Source organism: Megascapheus bottae, chromosome 2 (assembly GCF_031878675.1).
Source record: "Megascapheus bottae isolate mThoBot1 chromosome 2, mThoBot2.hap1, whole genome shotgun sequence".
NCBI classification, from domain to species: domain Eukaryota; kingdom Metazoa; phylum Chordata; class Mammalia; order Rodentia; family Geomyidae; genus Megascapheus; species Megascapheus bottae.
This window is the reverse complement of record NC_143510.1, coordinates 62279753-62295058: the sequence shown is the minus strand read 5'-3', so window position 1 is coordinate 62295058 and position 15306 is coordinate 62279753. Positions and strand designations below refer to the sequence as shown.

Genomic DNA, 15306 nt, shown 5'->3' with positions numbered 1-15306 from the left:
AATGAGAAGAGTGGTTGTATAAAGCAATGAAACACAAAAGATTTCTTAAACTTCTTGGCAGTATAGCATCTCTCATTAAGGCCTAATGGGACTAATTGCCTTACACATAGCTGACAGGAAGTAGTTCCAAAAGAAATCAAAGTAATCTGTTGGGTTTTTTTTTTTACAACTCACCTTTGTTTTTCTAATTCATCACTTTAATCTTAAAACATCATGGAACATTTTAAAAACATACAAAAATAAAGTTTACTGTCAGGATACAGAGCCCACAGAGTAACATCTTCTGGACATATATAATACGTATTCAACTTTTTACTCACATATTGCATGGAACTCTCTTTTATCTGGACCCGTGTAGTTAATAGTTGGAAGTATTTCAAATGGGACTGTGTGGGATTTTTTGAAAAACAATATTTTATGTTTAATTTCTTAGCCTGGGTCTCTACGACAGCAATCAGTAAGCACCGTTACAGGGAAAAGAAATCACTGACTACTTACTAAATTTTACAGTGCAATGTTTAGTATGTTGTAAAGGTAACTACTACTTGGAAAAATATTATTTTGGAATCAGTGAAAAACATGTCCAATTGTAGAAACAACTCGACATCTAGTCAGGCTTGACTATCTCTTGTATATCCAGTTCTCACTTTGTTTTCCACCCTTCAGATCCCTGCCATGGTAGGAGAAATGCAAAGATGCATTTATTTGAAGGGAAGAAAATAGGTCAATTGTCTTCTACCTTGGTGGGGTGACCCGGCCTTCTGAATGGGGGAAGGATTTGTCTTCATAGCATGGTGACTTTTCAGGATGCTTTGAATGCCCTCATTTGCCTTTTCTCATTAAATTACAAACAAACAAACTACATGGCAGTTATAAATATTGTTCTTAATTGTAACTGAACATCCAGTGTTTTTTACTTGCTAAATTCAGTGGTGTTCCCCTCATAATCCCTGCTCAGGGTCCAACAGCTTGTTAGCCTACCCAAGATAATCCATAAAGCTTTTCTTTCCATCAAAATAACCATTTCCAAAACCAAATGTCACTACTGTAAATTAGGAGTGTTTAATGGGCCTGCATGTCGGAGTTAGTTAGTATTCAAATTAGCTCTTGCCTAACATTCTCCCTTTAATAAAGGGCAATAAATACTTTTTAAAAAAGATTTTCCTTGTCCTTTATTATTATTATACCACCCCCCAAATAATATGCCCCAGGGTGCAGTAAAAATGTCATTGTTGAATATCTCAGAGATGAAGAATTGACTGGGTAGTAAGGTTTCCATATTTTTTAAAAAATGTGGTGAGGGACCGGGAATTTGTCCTAGTGGTAGACCCAAGTTCAATTCCTCGGTACCACATACATAGAGAAAGCCAGAAGTGGTGCTGAGGCTCAAGTGGTAGAGCTCTAGCCTTGAGAAAGTCCAAGGATAGTGCTCAGGCCCTGAGCTCAAGCCCAGGACTGGCACAAAATAAAATAATAAAAAAATGTGGTGAAAACAAATAATGAACTCATAAAACAATACCTGAGGGGAAACAATTTATTAGATGCAGGGATTATCCTCAGAACCCTGTTTAAAAGCCTGTTTTCACCTATCTTCCACTGCCATTTGCCTTAGAGTGTGGATGGAAATGTTAAGTTTAGGCTATTTTAATCTGGGGCTTTATGGTTTTTAGAAGTCATCTGAATGGCACCGTATTGCAGTGAAAACTTGATGATTGCCCATTGTATATCCAGAGACAGGCTGAGGTATCCTCCATGAGAGATGTAAATGGCATTTGAAATAATCTTTCATGAGCAGTGATGAGGGCTGCTATGGCAGGACACTGATGCTAAGTACCTTACATATTCCAAGCAGTTGGTAAAGCCCTTCCCATGAGTCTCACTGAGGCCGTAGTCTTGTTGCAGACCATTTGCACCCCAATAATGTATAGAATTAAGGAATGAGTTGTTGGAGCAAAGAGCAGAAATATTATAACAATTTTTCCTATTTAATTTTTCTCCTTTCCCTATTTCAAATTTGGTAATTTTTTAAACTTTCATAATAAATAAGAACATATGATAGGAAACATGTGAAAATTACTAAGAAATCTATCTGAAAATGAGAGGTTGTCTTAATCCAAGTCTTTTTTTGATGTGTCTGTAATTCCAAACTTAAATAACAGCCCTATTAAAATGATTAGAGTATATAAACAAAACTGGTAAAAGTTTGTGGGATTTTTGGTGTGGGGGTTGGTTTTTCTTTGCTCTTTGTGTGTGTGTACCAGTCCTGAGACTTGAACTTAGAGCCTGGGTGCTATTTATTTTTTGCCAGTCTTAGGGCTTGAACTCAGAGGCTAAGCACTGTCCTTGGCCTTTCTCAAGGCTAGTGCTCTTTCACTTTGAGCCACAGCACCACTCCTATCACAGGCTTATAGATATATCTGAATGAGCAAGAATATTCATTGCAACACTGTAATAGCAGAAAATTTAGAATATGTACAAATAGATACTTACCAATAGATATCTAATTGCATATTAATTATTAAACTCACATTCGTGCTCAAATTATACAATATATAATTTATAATATATAAAGCAGAATGACTCAAAACTAGATATAAGTTTATGATCCAATTTATAGCCATCTGTCATTTGTTTCTACCGGTATGGAGGCTTGAACTCAGGACTTGAGCACTATTTCTTAGCTGTTTCTGCTAAAGGCTAGTGCTCTACCACTTGAGGCACACTTTGCACCTGGATTTTTTCTTTGCAGCCAGAGATGGCTTTGAACTGCTATCCTCAGATGTCAGCCTCCTGAGTAGCTGGGATAATAAGTATGAACTTCTGGTGCCCAGCTTCCTTATGTGGTTCTTAATACAATGCCAGTTCTTTTTATCATGATATATTTTCACTCATACAGATAGAGAATAATATAATTAACACTCCTGATTCTATCCAGACTAAGGGTTTCAGTAGGCATCTCTCCATAGAAAATATGCAAATAACAGTAAGTCCATTAACATATACTAAACATCAACAAAGACATCCTGTGATATCCCTTCCCAATCATTAGGGTCACACACACACACACACACACAAACACAAACACACACACACACACACACACACACACACATACACACAATTCTGTCAATTAAAAACATTGGCAAGAACATAGAGAAACCAGAACTCTAATACTTTTTGCTGTCAGGAGTGTAAAATGGGTCAGCCACTTGGCAAAACATTTGGATGTCTCACAAAGTTAAATGTTAGGACTAGGGCTGTCACTCATTGGTATGCTGGAAAAAAATTAAGATTATTATGAGATACATCAGGCCCATTGCCAAGTTTTTAACCCAAGAGAAATGAAAACATATGTCTACACGTATAGAATCAACTAGTTCATAAGAATCAAAAGTGGAAACATCTGAAATGTCCATAATCTAATGATATATAAACTATATGTAGCATATAAAAGAATGTAATGTGTGGATGGAAAGAAATGGAGGACTCAAACATGCTGCTCTATGAATGAACTTTGGATGCATTGTGCTAACTGAAAGAATTCAGACTCAGTGATGATCTATTACAAGACTCAAGTTCAATGTCCAAAATAAGTAAATTCCCTAGACACAGAAAAGTAGATTAATAGTTTCAAAGAACTGGAGAAAGAAGAATAAGGATTACTAATGGGTAGAGAGAGTGTTGGTTTTCTGGGGGGGAGGGGGGAAGGGGTAGTGTTTTTTGTTGTCGTTTTAGTTTCAGTTTCTGCCAGCCCTGGGGACTGAACTCAGGGCCTGAGCACTGTCCTTGGGCTTTCTCAAGGCTAAAGCTCTACCATTTGATCCACAGTACCACTTCTGGCTTTTCTATGTATGTGATACCAAGCAATTGAACCCAGGTCTTTGTGCATGCTAGGCAAGCACACTTACCACTAGGCCAAACTCCTGGCCCCAGTAAAATGTTTTAAGCTTTATTGTCATGCTTATGCAACTCTACGACTATGCTGTATAACATAGGAACATGAACTTTGTGATATTTAAATGATACCTTAATAAATAGAAGAGGAATGCATAATTTAAATTTTATATCAAAATGTTAGCTGATTTTAGAAAATTAGTTGAACATGGTCTCTGGGCATTTGGGCACTTGTTTTCATTTCATTTGACTTGGTTGAAACATGCCAATTAAAACCACCTTTTATTTCTAGAAAAGCTGAGAGATTTATGTCCTATGGGAAGCAAGAGAGTGTCCCTTACATGACAAATTTTGGGTCACTCTTTAAGATGTGTATGATATTACACACTCAATAAATATTTCATTTTTATCAGTTCATCAGCATCATAGATATAATATAGGTAATCAAACATAGTGCCAAAACTCAGAATTTAGCCAGGCACTGGTGGCTCATGCCTATAATCCTAACTACTCAGGAGACTGAGATCTGAGAATCAAGTTCAAAGCCAGCTCAGGTAGAAAAGTCCTTTAGATTCTTATATCCAATGAACTACTCAGAAAAAGCCAGAAATAACACTGTGGCTCAAGTGCTAGAGTGCTAGCCTTGAGAAAAAGAGGCTCAGGGACAGCATACAAACTCAGAGATCAAGCCCTAGGACTGTCAAAAGAAAAAAACAGCAACAACAACTCAGATTTAAAAAATTTTTTTTTTCCAGTCCTGGAGCTTGAACTCAGGGTCTGGGCTCTGTCCCTGAGCTCTCTGTGCTCAGGGCTAATGATCTACCACTTGCGCCACAGCACCACGTCTGGCTTTTTCTGTTTCTGTTGTAATGAGGAATTAAGCTCAGGGCTTCATGCATACTAAGCAAACACTCTACCACCAAGCCAACTTCCCAGTCCTCAGAATTTTTTAACTTGCCTAGGCAGGGAAAAAATGAATGAGTACTTAATCTTCAGGGTTATTTTGAAATTATCTCAATTGTCAGTGGGTGGGTGGGGGGAAAACCCCAGAAATAAAAATTAATTATTATAAGTAGCACCGAAACAACAAATTTCTTGTCACTTGAAGATAGGTTTATTTTAACTATTGGCATCCAGGTCCAATAATTTATATTTAAACATCCATCTTTGTCCTCGACATCACTGAAAACTGATAACATGATTGCATGTTTACACTGGCAGGAATGTGACCACAATGTTCAGATCAATGTTCCCACCTCATTTATCACGAGAGCAACCCTTCCAGGTAATTGGCGCCTTCCTTCCTTCCACCTAAGCAATGACACTTTCAGTACAATCTCTGGCCACAGAGTAGCCTAGGGAAGGCACCAACTCTTTACTGGCCAGAAGGAAGTAACTCCCTACTCCGAAATTCCAAGGTGAAAGGCCACTGCCCTGTAAGGCAACAGCCATTCTGATCTATTGGCAAGGGATCTCACTAACTAAAGCCTACAATTGCATTGGCAGGTGGTCCACTTTTAAGTGGACACTGAACAAACACAGGAATGTATATTTGAATAAATTATTGTACTTGGCTGAACATTTGGGGAGAGTCTGAGAGCCATAGATTTTTTTCATAATTTTGCCTGACAGAGTTCATTTTAGATAAAGGTAGCTCTTGACGTTCCTTCATGGACTTAAGATATTTGTCCTTAGTATCAAAGAAAAGAGAAGGACTTACATGAGCTCCAACTGGAATTATTCTCTTTTGTCTGATTTAGTGACAGGATCTCTCTGCATAGCTCAGGATGGCCTCACATTCAAGATCTTTCCACCTCAGTCACTCCATTGCTATGTGTATAGATGGCGCGTGCTAACATACCTCTTGGTTACACTTTAACTGAACTAATGATTTTATATACTAGGTTGGAATATCTCAATAGGTTTTATAATGATTTTATATACTAGGTTAGATATCCCAATGTTGGAATATCTCTAAGATAGCTAATCTAAACATCCTTTTCGGGGGGAGAGGCCTTGAGACAGGCTACACAAATAGGTCATGGTTTTCATTTGTTAGAATTACTGAAAAGAAAATTGTGACTGAACATTTCTTTTCTAATCATTTATACTGGAGGAAATCAGGAAACTCAAAGTGCTACTCATAAGTTGTAGGTAAAAAGTTATTTCTCTTTGTGTCAAAAATAGAGGAAAATGCTCTGGTAATTCTGCATTTCCTAGCTAGATTAGACAGTCTCATAATTTTGCCTCTTTGCTTTATTTATATAATGTGAATCACCTCTGTAAATTTTATTAACCCTGATAAAGCCTATAATCACACATAAGTTAAAACAGCAAAGCATTGATTTATGCTGAGATTCTAAGATCCATGCTTAGGTTAAAATATAACAAGTTCAGTTTATGTTTATTTTTAATGTTTGTTTTCATTTTTTAATACAGTAGTAAAATAAGAACTGGAGATATGGGTCAAGTATAGAGCACCTGGCATGAACAAAAAAGGCAGGTGAGAGTGTGAGGCCTTGAATTCATGCTTCACTACTGGATGAATAATGAAGAAGGGAAAGAAAAGAAGAGAAATGAAGGAAAGAAAGAAGGAAGAAAGGAAGGAAAAGGAGGAAGGAAAGAAAGAAAAAGAGGAAAAAGGAAGGAAAGAAGGAGAGAAGGAAGAAAGGGAAGGAGGAAAAATCAAGAGAAAAAGAAAGAGCAGGATGGTAAATTTTACCCCATTCTATGTACACAGAAAAGTCAAGTATCTTTGTAAAAATTCAAAAGCTTTTATTTAGCAACTTAAACGGAATAGTAACATTCCACTTGGTAGAGTAGATGCTTTCAAGTAAACAAATGAATCATTTCCCACTGAAAGCATTCTCTGTGTTAGGAGCTTTTCTTTCTACTTAGATGAAACTTAAGTATCCTCCTCCCGGTCTCATGCCTGGAATCTTTTATGATTATTAGCATTGCTCCACTACAGGATTTCCTTAGGGAAATTTTATTATGAGTGGTCACAATATCTATTTATTTATTTCAGTTTCTAAAAATCAGGAATATTGTATTTATATCACAGTTTCACTTTCTTAGTGTTCAGTATCTTTTTAAAATGATACCCACTCTAAGAGACCAAAAATTGGGTACTATATATAATTTATATTATTTGAAGATGAGGAAGTAGAAACCGTAAACTATTAAATACTATTCCCATAGAACTTAAAAGTCATAGGACTGAGGGCTGCAAAGAACCCTTGAGACGAGCCAGTTCACATATAGTAAAGGAATTTCATCTTTGCCTTTTGTCTTTTCATTTGTTATTTAAATGAACACAGGCTTCTTTTTTCTCCTTCTTCCTTCTTAATTCAGTTTTTCTTAGAAAACTAAGCATGTGAACAAATGGAAAGAATAGAATTAATTAAGAAATATGAAGTGAGGGGCCTGGAGTTTGACTTAGTGGTAGAGGGCTTACCTAGTACGCACAAAGACCCAGGTTTGATTCCTCCGTATCACATACATAGAAAAAAGCCGAAGTGGCTCAAGTGGTAGAGTTCTAGCCTTGAGAAAGTCCAAGGACAGTGCTCAGGCCCTGAGCTCAAGCCCAGGACTGACAAAAAAAAAAAAAAAGGAAGAAATATGAAGAGGGAAAGTTCAATGTTATCTTTGACAATCAAGCCCAGGTTATATAATATGTCAAGGACGGGAGGGAGGGGTTGATTTTCTTGGTCACATTTTCAGATCTAAGGAAACTGTCAATGCTAAACTCTTCTTACAGGTAGTTTGGGGTACATGTATTTATAGTGATAGTTCTGAGCCATGCACTGGTGCCTCAAGCTTGTAATCCTAGCCAATAAGGAACTGAGATCCAAGGATCACATTTTAAAACCAACAGAAGCAGAAAAGCCCATGAAATTCTTAATCACCATTTCACCAGCAAAAACCCTAAACTAGAGCTGTAGCTCAAGTGGCACAGCACTGGTTTTAAGCAGAAAAAGCCATGCAAGAGGCTGAAGCCTTGAGTTCAAGTTCAAAATTAAAATAAATAAGACAGTGCTGAACATTGATGTAGGTTTCTACAAAAAAAATGTACTCTCAAAGATTAAATATGCTTGTTTTCACTCTGTGCTAAATTCTTCTTACAATCTTTAAAATATATTTTTTTTCTATCCTCTCTCCTCAAGTTCAAGAGAAGCAGCTGCTATCATTTCTCCCCTGGAAAACAATTTTCTTGCATAGTCGTCCAAGAAGTGCATCTTTCTATGTTATAGGCCAAAACGATCCCTTAACCTTTTTTTTTTTTCTATTCTCATTTTCGTCCTTTATGTTGTGCTAAATGAGTCACTGTGTTTAAAGTCTTACTGTCCTCGGTGGCCAGTACATATGAAAAGGAAGAGCATGTCTAAAATGAGGGGCCCTATGCCAAGCACTGGGACCTGGAGTTCTTCAGCCTAAATCCAGTGATAACACCCTTGCCTTCCAGGAAAGTGAATGGCTACTGTTTAACTCCAGTGCTCACTTTCAGTGTGTCTGTATTCTTAGCTGGGTTTCCTTCCCACCTCTTAGATATTAGGTATGTGAGACCCAGCTGAACAGCTTCATACTAAAATTGTTTATATTCCGCTGTGCTGGCTGCATGGCTCTGGCCCATAATATTTATACATGTTTTTCCTTTTCACTTAATTGTAATTAACACTGCTGCACATTGCATTCCTTTTACCTTTCCGTAAGAATTTGCTTTTTCCTTCAATTGTTTGCATTGGTATCTTTTGAATTTCCTCCCTCCTATTTACTTTTTGGCATAAATAATAATTGGTGTCAAGGCAGGCTCTTGATAATGCTTTTTATTATGTTCCTTTCGTCCAACTGCAATGGTGAGGCAGAACAAGGCTAAAAAGTTTGTCCAAAATTACAGGACAAAATAGAAGCCATGATTTCAAGAGGAGTTTGTAGTCTCACTTTTCCACACAAAAAGGTCTAAGTGTTCTTGTTAGTTCTATGGATTTTTTTTTCCTCTAAATTCTGTCTTAATTTGAATCTCTCCTAAGTTTATGTTTATTTTGTTTCTGAAATGTTTTTCTAATCGTGTTTTATCTTCTTATTATTTTCATTTATGAACTTGTTAGAACAAGTACACACTCTTGTTTAGACCATTAGTCAATAATAGCTTGTAGAAACTTAGCATTCCTGTATTTGTGAAAATATCCCTCCTCTTGATTTTTTGGTAAAGTGAGTCAGAAATGTATACCATCTATTTGGGAGGAAATACACCTCGAGATTTTTTTTTACCCTATTTTAAAATAAGGTACAAATAGATTTAAAAATTACATTTTATAAAACCTAGTCAGCCCTGATGGCTACACACCGAAAATCCCAGCATCGATGAGGCTGAGGCAATAGGATTGGACCAGGTCAGCTGAGGCTACATAGCAGACCCTGTCTCAAAAGAAAAAATAAACCAGAAAGATCACCATTTCAAGGAGAATTCTTATATATGAAAGCAATGCTTAGTATATTTGACTGGATGAGAGTATAAATCCCAAACAATTCTTAGTGTTTTAAAGGAAGAACACACTGTATATTTACAGCAGGTATGCCTGAAAAACAATTACTATCATACAGACACCCTAGTAATCAATCATAAAAATGTATTAATGCCATAGTGCAAAAATTAGAAAAGAATGCAAACAGGAAATTCTCACAGGTCAGTATTTATAAATAATGAATGAAAATATATCTCTCCTTCTATTTGGGAGGCTGAGAAGGGGAGGGAGCTCATGTGCCAAGTTCCCAAGACCCTTTCTCAACCCACAGCTGGTGGCAGCAGTCTGTATCTCTCATCTATCCTAACCTCTCAGGGAGGCCATCTGGGGCAGAAACAGATCATAAGACTCTATCTCCACAAATGGAAGCTAGGGACCCTGGCTAGAGCCTGTGATTCCAACAATGGTGGTAGGCAGATAGGTTCAGGAGCAGTAGGCAGGAAACAAGATCTCCTAAAAATAAAGTTATTTTAAAAGGCTGGAAATGTGACTTAACGGTAGAGTACCTGACTAACAAGTACAAGGTCCAGAGTTCCAACACCAATACTAAAAAGATCATATCTTTATTTCTAATAAAAAATTAAAATTTAAAACAAGTCATTGCCAGTGCATAAAGATCAGTCACTTTAAATGCTAGTACTATACATACATACACACATGCATGCATGCATACATAGGTGTGTGCGCACACAAGAGCGTGTGTGTGTGTGTGTGTGTGTGTGTGTGTGTGTGTGTGTGTGTGTGTAGCCAGGTGCCGGTGGCTTATGCCTGTCCTAGTTACTGAGATCTAAGGATGGAAGTTTGAAGCCAGCTCAGGCAGGAATGTCCATGAGACTCTCATCTCCAATTTATTACTAGTAAATCAAAATTGGTGCTGTACTTAAAAGTTGTAGTGCTAGCCTTGAACAGAAAAGCTCAGAGACAGCTCCTAGGTCTTGAGTTCAAGCCCTACAATTGACGTGTGTGTGTGTGTGTGTGTGTGTGTGTGCGTGCGTGTGTGTGTACATATACATATGTAGGAACAATTTTAGTTCCTTCTTAATTTTACAAATTAATAAACATGCATTATTTTATGATAGTAAAATAGTACAATTAAAATATGTGTATATTTAATCTCAAGATTTCTCAAACCCAAGATATAGTTGTCTCTATTTTTTCTCAAACATGGGATATAACTAACTCACTAAATATTTTAAATTGATCTAAATACTATTTGTTCCTTGAAAACATGAATTAATACCATACTTCTTTTTCCCTCTGAGTTAATGACATCCTACCACCATATTTTAGGGTAAGTCAGGCAAGTAATTAGCACACAATAAGGTGGTTTTGTGGAAAATGTGGTCTACATGTAAGGTCAACATTCTGTACAAATTTAACTCCATGATTAACTCTGAGACTTTGAGATGAAGTGTTCTAGAATTGTTTTAGCCTCAAGGGAAATGTATTTCAATAATAAAGGGAAACTTTAAGATAAATAGGTTATCATGGAGAATGTACTTTCCATTAGTGACAAATGTCTAGATTATATCCTTTGATTTTTCAAGTGTTAATCTCAGTAAAAAGCAATGTTTGAGGATTAAGGTCTCCTTAAAATAAAATCTCTGACAGAGAAGCAAAAAAGTAGGACTTTGTTCATTGTTACCAAAATTTAATAAGCAAGCATTTATTTTATTATTTTTTGTGGGGCTTGAACTCAGGGCCTGAGCACTGTCCTTGGACTTTTCTCAAAACTAGAGCTCTACCACTTGAGCCACAGCACCACTTCCAGCTCTTTTTCCCTATATATTTGGTACTGAGGAATCTAACCTGGGTCTTCGTGCATACTAGGCAAGCAAGCATTTATTTTTATGAGCAATTTGCTTGCATTGTTTCTTCTACATTTTTTCTTGGTCATTATATTTCTTGTACTTCAAGGCTTGAACTCTCACTTGGCCTTTTTGCCCATGGCTGGCATTCTAGCACTTGAATCATGCCCCAGTTCTGGTTTTTTGTTGATTAATCAGAGATAAGAGTCCTGTGGGATTGTGTGCCCATGCTGGCTTCGAACCCTAGTCCTCGGGTCTCAGCCTCCTGAGGAGCTAGGATAATAAGAATGAGACACCAGCACCCAGCTTAAATTCTGTTCTACTGGCAATAATTTGACTATAATAGAGTTTGCTAATTTTAATTGAGAAGTTTTAAAATTGTATATTTATGACTTGTAAATATTTTGAAATATATATAGATAAATACTCTATGGAATGCCTAAAGCATTAGAAAACTATATTGTTTTTATACTGAACTCCATGTGATTTCTCAGTTCAAATATGTTCACTTTTCTTAATTTTTTTTACTTGGTATTGTCTTCCTATTATTTCTGTAGCAATATACCCGATAATAACTTATAGTGAATATTTTCAATTCAGAGTTATTTGCACAATAAAATTGTCAATTTCCTATAAACTACTATCTGCGGTCAGTTATTGTACCATACCAAAAGAGAAATAAATTTAATGCTTGTTTCTGTAAAAAATCTTACTATGTTGTATGCATGTACAAAAACACCCATTTATGTGATCAATATAATTCATGTGATATTTAAATCCAACGCCTTATTTTTTTTATGTAGACGAGGGTCCAATGTATCTCTTACCTTGGACATGAGTAGCTTGGGGAATGTAGAACCACTTGTGGCTGTACCAACACCACGAGAGAAGGTGGCAATGGAGTACCTGCAGTCTGCCAGTCGCATTCTTACAAGGTCACAGCTGAGGGACGTCGTGGCAAGTTCACATTTACTCCAGAGTGAATTTATGGTGAGCCTGCTATTGATGGTTTATGCTTTCCTATCCAGATATTTCCCTATACTCCAGCAGCTTACAGGAAATAAATTAGAGTTGAAGGGTTTCAGATCCACCCTCTGCCATGACAACTACTGATGAAGCATTGCCATGTAGTATCTACATGGAGACTGAGTTTGTAATACCTGACCAGGAAGCTGGGTATGTTAGAATTAAGAAGCATCCTTGTTCCTTGTTGTTGCTGTTTGGAGAATTGAATTGTCTATTGTGAGTGGAAGCATTGAAATGACCGTGGGATAAAAGCGGAGCCTTTGAACTATCAGATGACTCAAGCCTTAATATGCATTTAGGAATCTAGACTTAATCTGTGTTTTAGGAAAGATCACTCTGTCTGCTGAAGACATGGCACTATACAGAAGAGTTTGCAGGTTCTAGAGATAATTCTGTGGAAGTAAGAAGTGAATTTCTAACACTTAACTAAAAGTAGGCTTCGTTGGGTGAGGCAGTTAAAAATAAAGAATTCAAGGATGATACTGAGTTTTTGTTTTTGTTTTCTTTGTTATTTGAGCAATAGAATTTGTGTGGTGCTCTTGAGTATAGAAGGAAGCCTAAAAGTAGGTTCAAAATGATGTTGAGGACCATTTTAGGCTCAATATCTCTGGTGATCATTTGATAAATGATGTTAAGATGCAGACACCAGAGAACACACAATCAGATTAGAACTTTTTAGGTCTACTAACTGTGCAAGGAGAATATTCATTTGCTAGATCTACTCCATACCTCTCAGTTATCTGTACACGGTAAGCCATGCTGGTTGAGTACAGTCAATTAGACATTCTATGGTGTGTGCAGACATTTGCAGCCAAGGTAATGGCAAGAGATCTTAATTGGGTAAGGCCTACTCTTGGCCCCATAAGCTATTGTTACCTGTCTGAAGTAAAAGACAAATGTAGAGTCTGTACAGTGTCATCTTTTTTATAGGTGAAGAAAATGGAATCTGAGGGAAGAAAGAACCAGTCAATGTTCTCCAGTTAACCAGAGGCATAACTAGTATTCTGTTTTAGCCACAATAGGTCTTCGATTATGAAATAAACCTTCATGTAGACTAGTGCACTAAAAGGACCCGTGGGAACAATAAGGAGGATTCAGAAGAGAAATAGTGTGGAGACATAGCTGATGATCTGCATGTATCCCTGTGTGTGTATCACGATGATTTTATTTCAGCAGGAGATGAAATGAAAGAGAGGAAAGAGTAAAGATACTGCCTACTTGAGCCTTTGTCAGGATAGATTTACCACTGTCAAATCATCCAACATGAACATTTTTCATTTATTGAACATTCAGTGTGCCCAGGCTGTCTTCAAACTACAATCCTTAGATTTCAGCATCCTGACTAGTGAGGGGTATAGGTGTGAAATAGGGGCACCTAGCTTGATGAAATAACTTTTAAAAGGAAGTTACTCAGCCAAGCATAAGTTTAAATGTCTGAAAAATGTTTTAAGTTCTGTAACAACTGCATATAATATAATACTTTCTAATAGAAAGTGTTGTTCCTTAGAAGTTAGCCTGACAGGGTGCAGCCAACATGTTTATAAAAGGAAGGGTGTCGTGCAGCCAGCCAGGAGTGATTGTCCGTTCTATGAACTGCTTTGAAGTCCACTGCAGCATGGATCAAATGACCCCCTATGATGATTTTCTTTGTGTCAGAGTGAGATACACCAATTTGATAATCATGTGTTTTTACAGGAAATACCAATGAATTTTGTGGATCCCAAAGAAATTGATATTCCACGTCATGGAACTAAAAATCGTTATAAGACCATTTTGCCAAGTAAGTTTCTTGATTTAATAATTTTCACTGTAAAGCACAGGACAGTCTGTCCTTCTCCATTGACCTCTACCAAACCAATTCTAAACCACGCAGCACTCATATATACACACCTCATTTAGAGTTACAAGTTATGAAGTCTGAAAGCCATTTAAAGTACCTGAAATTAGCCATTTTACCCTATACTATTATTTTTTCATATATTTTTATTGTAATTACATTTTACTCACCAGACAGAAGGTGCATTACTTCACACACATTGATTATTTTTATCATAATGGTCAGCACACAATTCCAGTAAATACAAATTCCTAAGAAATTAGGAGTTTGGGCAATTAGTTTTCAATACAAGTGTCAAAGAATTCAATGAGTACAGAAGACCCTGTACTAAATTGTGTTGAAACAATTTGGTATCAACAATCTAAAACAATTGAATCCTGTTTATGCCACAAAGTCAAAGTAGATCGGGTCTCTACATGTCGTTAAGAGATAAACTATACAAATCTTAAAAAGACAGCAGGTGTAGCTGGACTTCAGTGTTTCATGCCTATAACCCTAGCTACTTAGGAGGGTGAGATCTGAGAATCAAGAGTAGAATCTAGTTCTGGCAGAGAAAATGAGAAGTCTCTTATCTCAATTAAGCAGTAAAAAAGCCAAAAGTGGAAGTGTTCCTCAAGTTATAGAACATAAGCTTTTGATGAAAAAACTAACTGTGAATGTAAGCTGTAGTATCAGCACAGGAGGGAGGGAGGGAAGGAAGGAAGAAGGGTGGGAGGGTGGGAGGGAGGGAGGAGAGGAAGGAAGGAAAGAAGGAAGGAAGGAAGGGAGAGAGGGAGGGAGGGAGGGAGAGAGGGAGGGAGGGAAGGTGGTAGACAAATCTATACAGCCTACTATGAAAAGCAAGAACAAAAAAAGGATAAATTTAAAAAAGGATAAATTAAGTTTCATCAAACTTTAAAATGTTTATGCTTCAAATGACAGCACCAAGAAACTGAAGTCAGCCCACAAAATGGGACAAACCACATACCTTATAAGGGATTTATATGTAAAATATGAAAATAACTCTTACAACTCAATATGAAAAAGACAACTCACTTTAAGGGTCATCAGTCATTGCCACAAACTGAGAGAACTAGAGAATGATTACTAAATGGTAGAGAGTTGATCTGAGGGATAATGAAAACACTATCACACTGGTTAGGATAATATTGACACAGGTTTATAGGGGACAGTAACAAAATTCAATGATTGAATTTTGTGGCATATGAGTTATAGC

At 36.9% G+C, this 15306-nt stretch overlaps 1 protein-coding gene across 4 annotated transcripts in view; it reads left to right on the top strand.

Moving 5' to 3' along the window:
• Positions 1–15306, top strand: part of Ptprr (protein tyrosine phosphatase receptor type R) — a 198503-nt gene that overhangs the window by 150699 nt on the left and 32498 nt on the right. For all 4 annotated transcript variants that reach the window (XR_016534601.1, XM_090328250.1, XM_090328251.1 and 1 more), the window contains 2 exons: positions 12031–12217; positions 13949–14033. Coding sequence is in view for 3 of the 4 variants with exons in the window: in XM_090328250.1 (XP_090184376.1) it covers positions 12031–12217; positions 13949–14033 (272 nt within the window). In the remaining variant the exon portion in view is untranslated. The remainder of the gene's footprint in view (positions 1–12030; positions 12218–13948; positions 14034–15306) is intronic.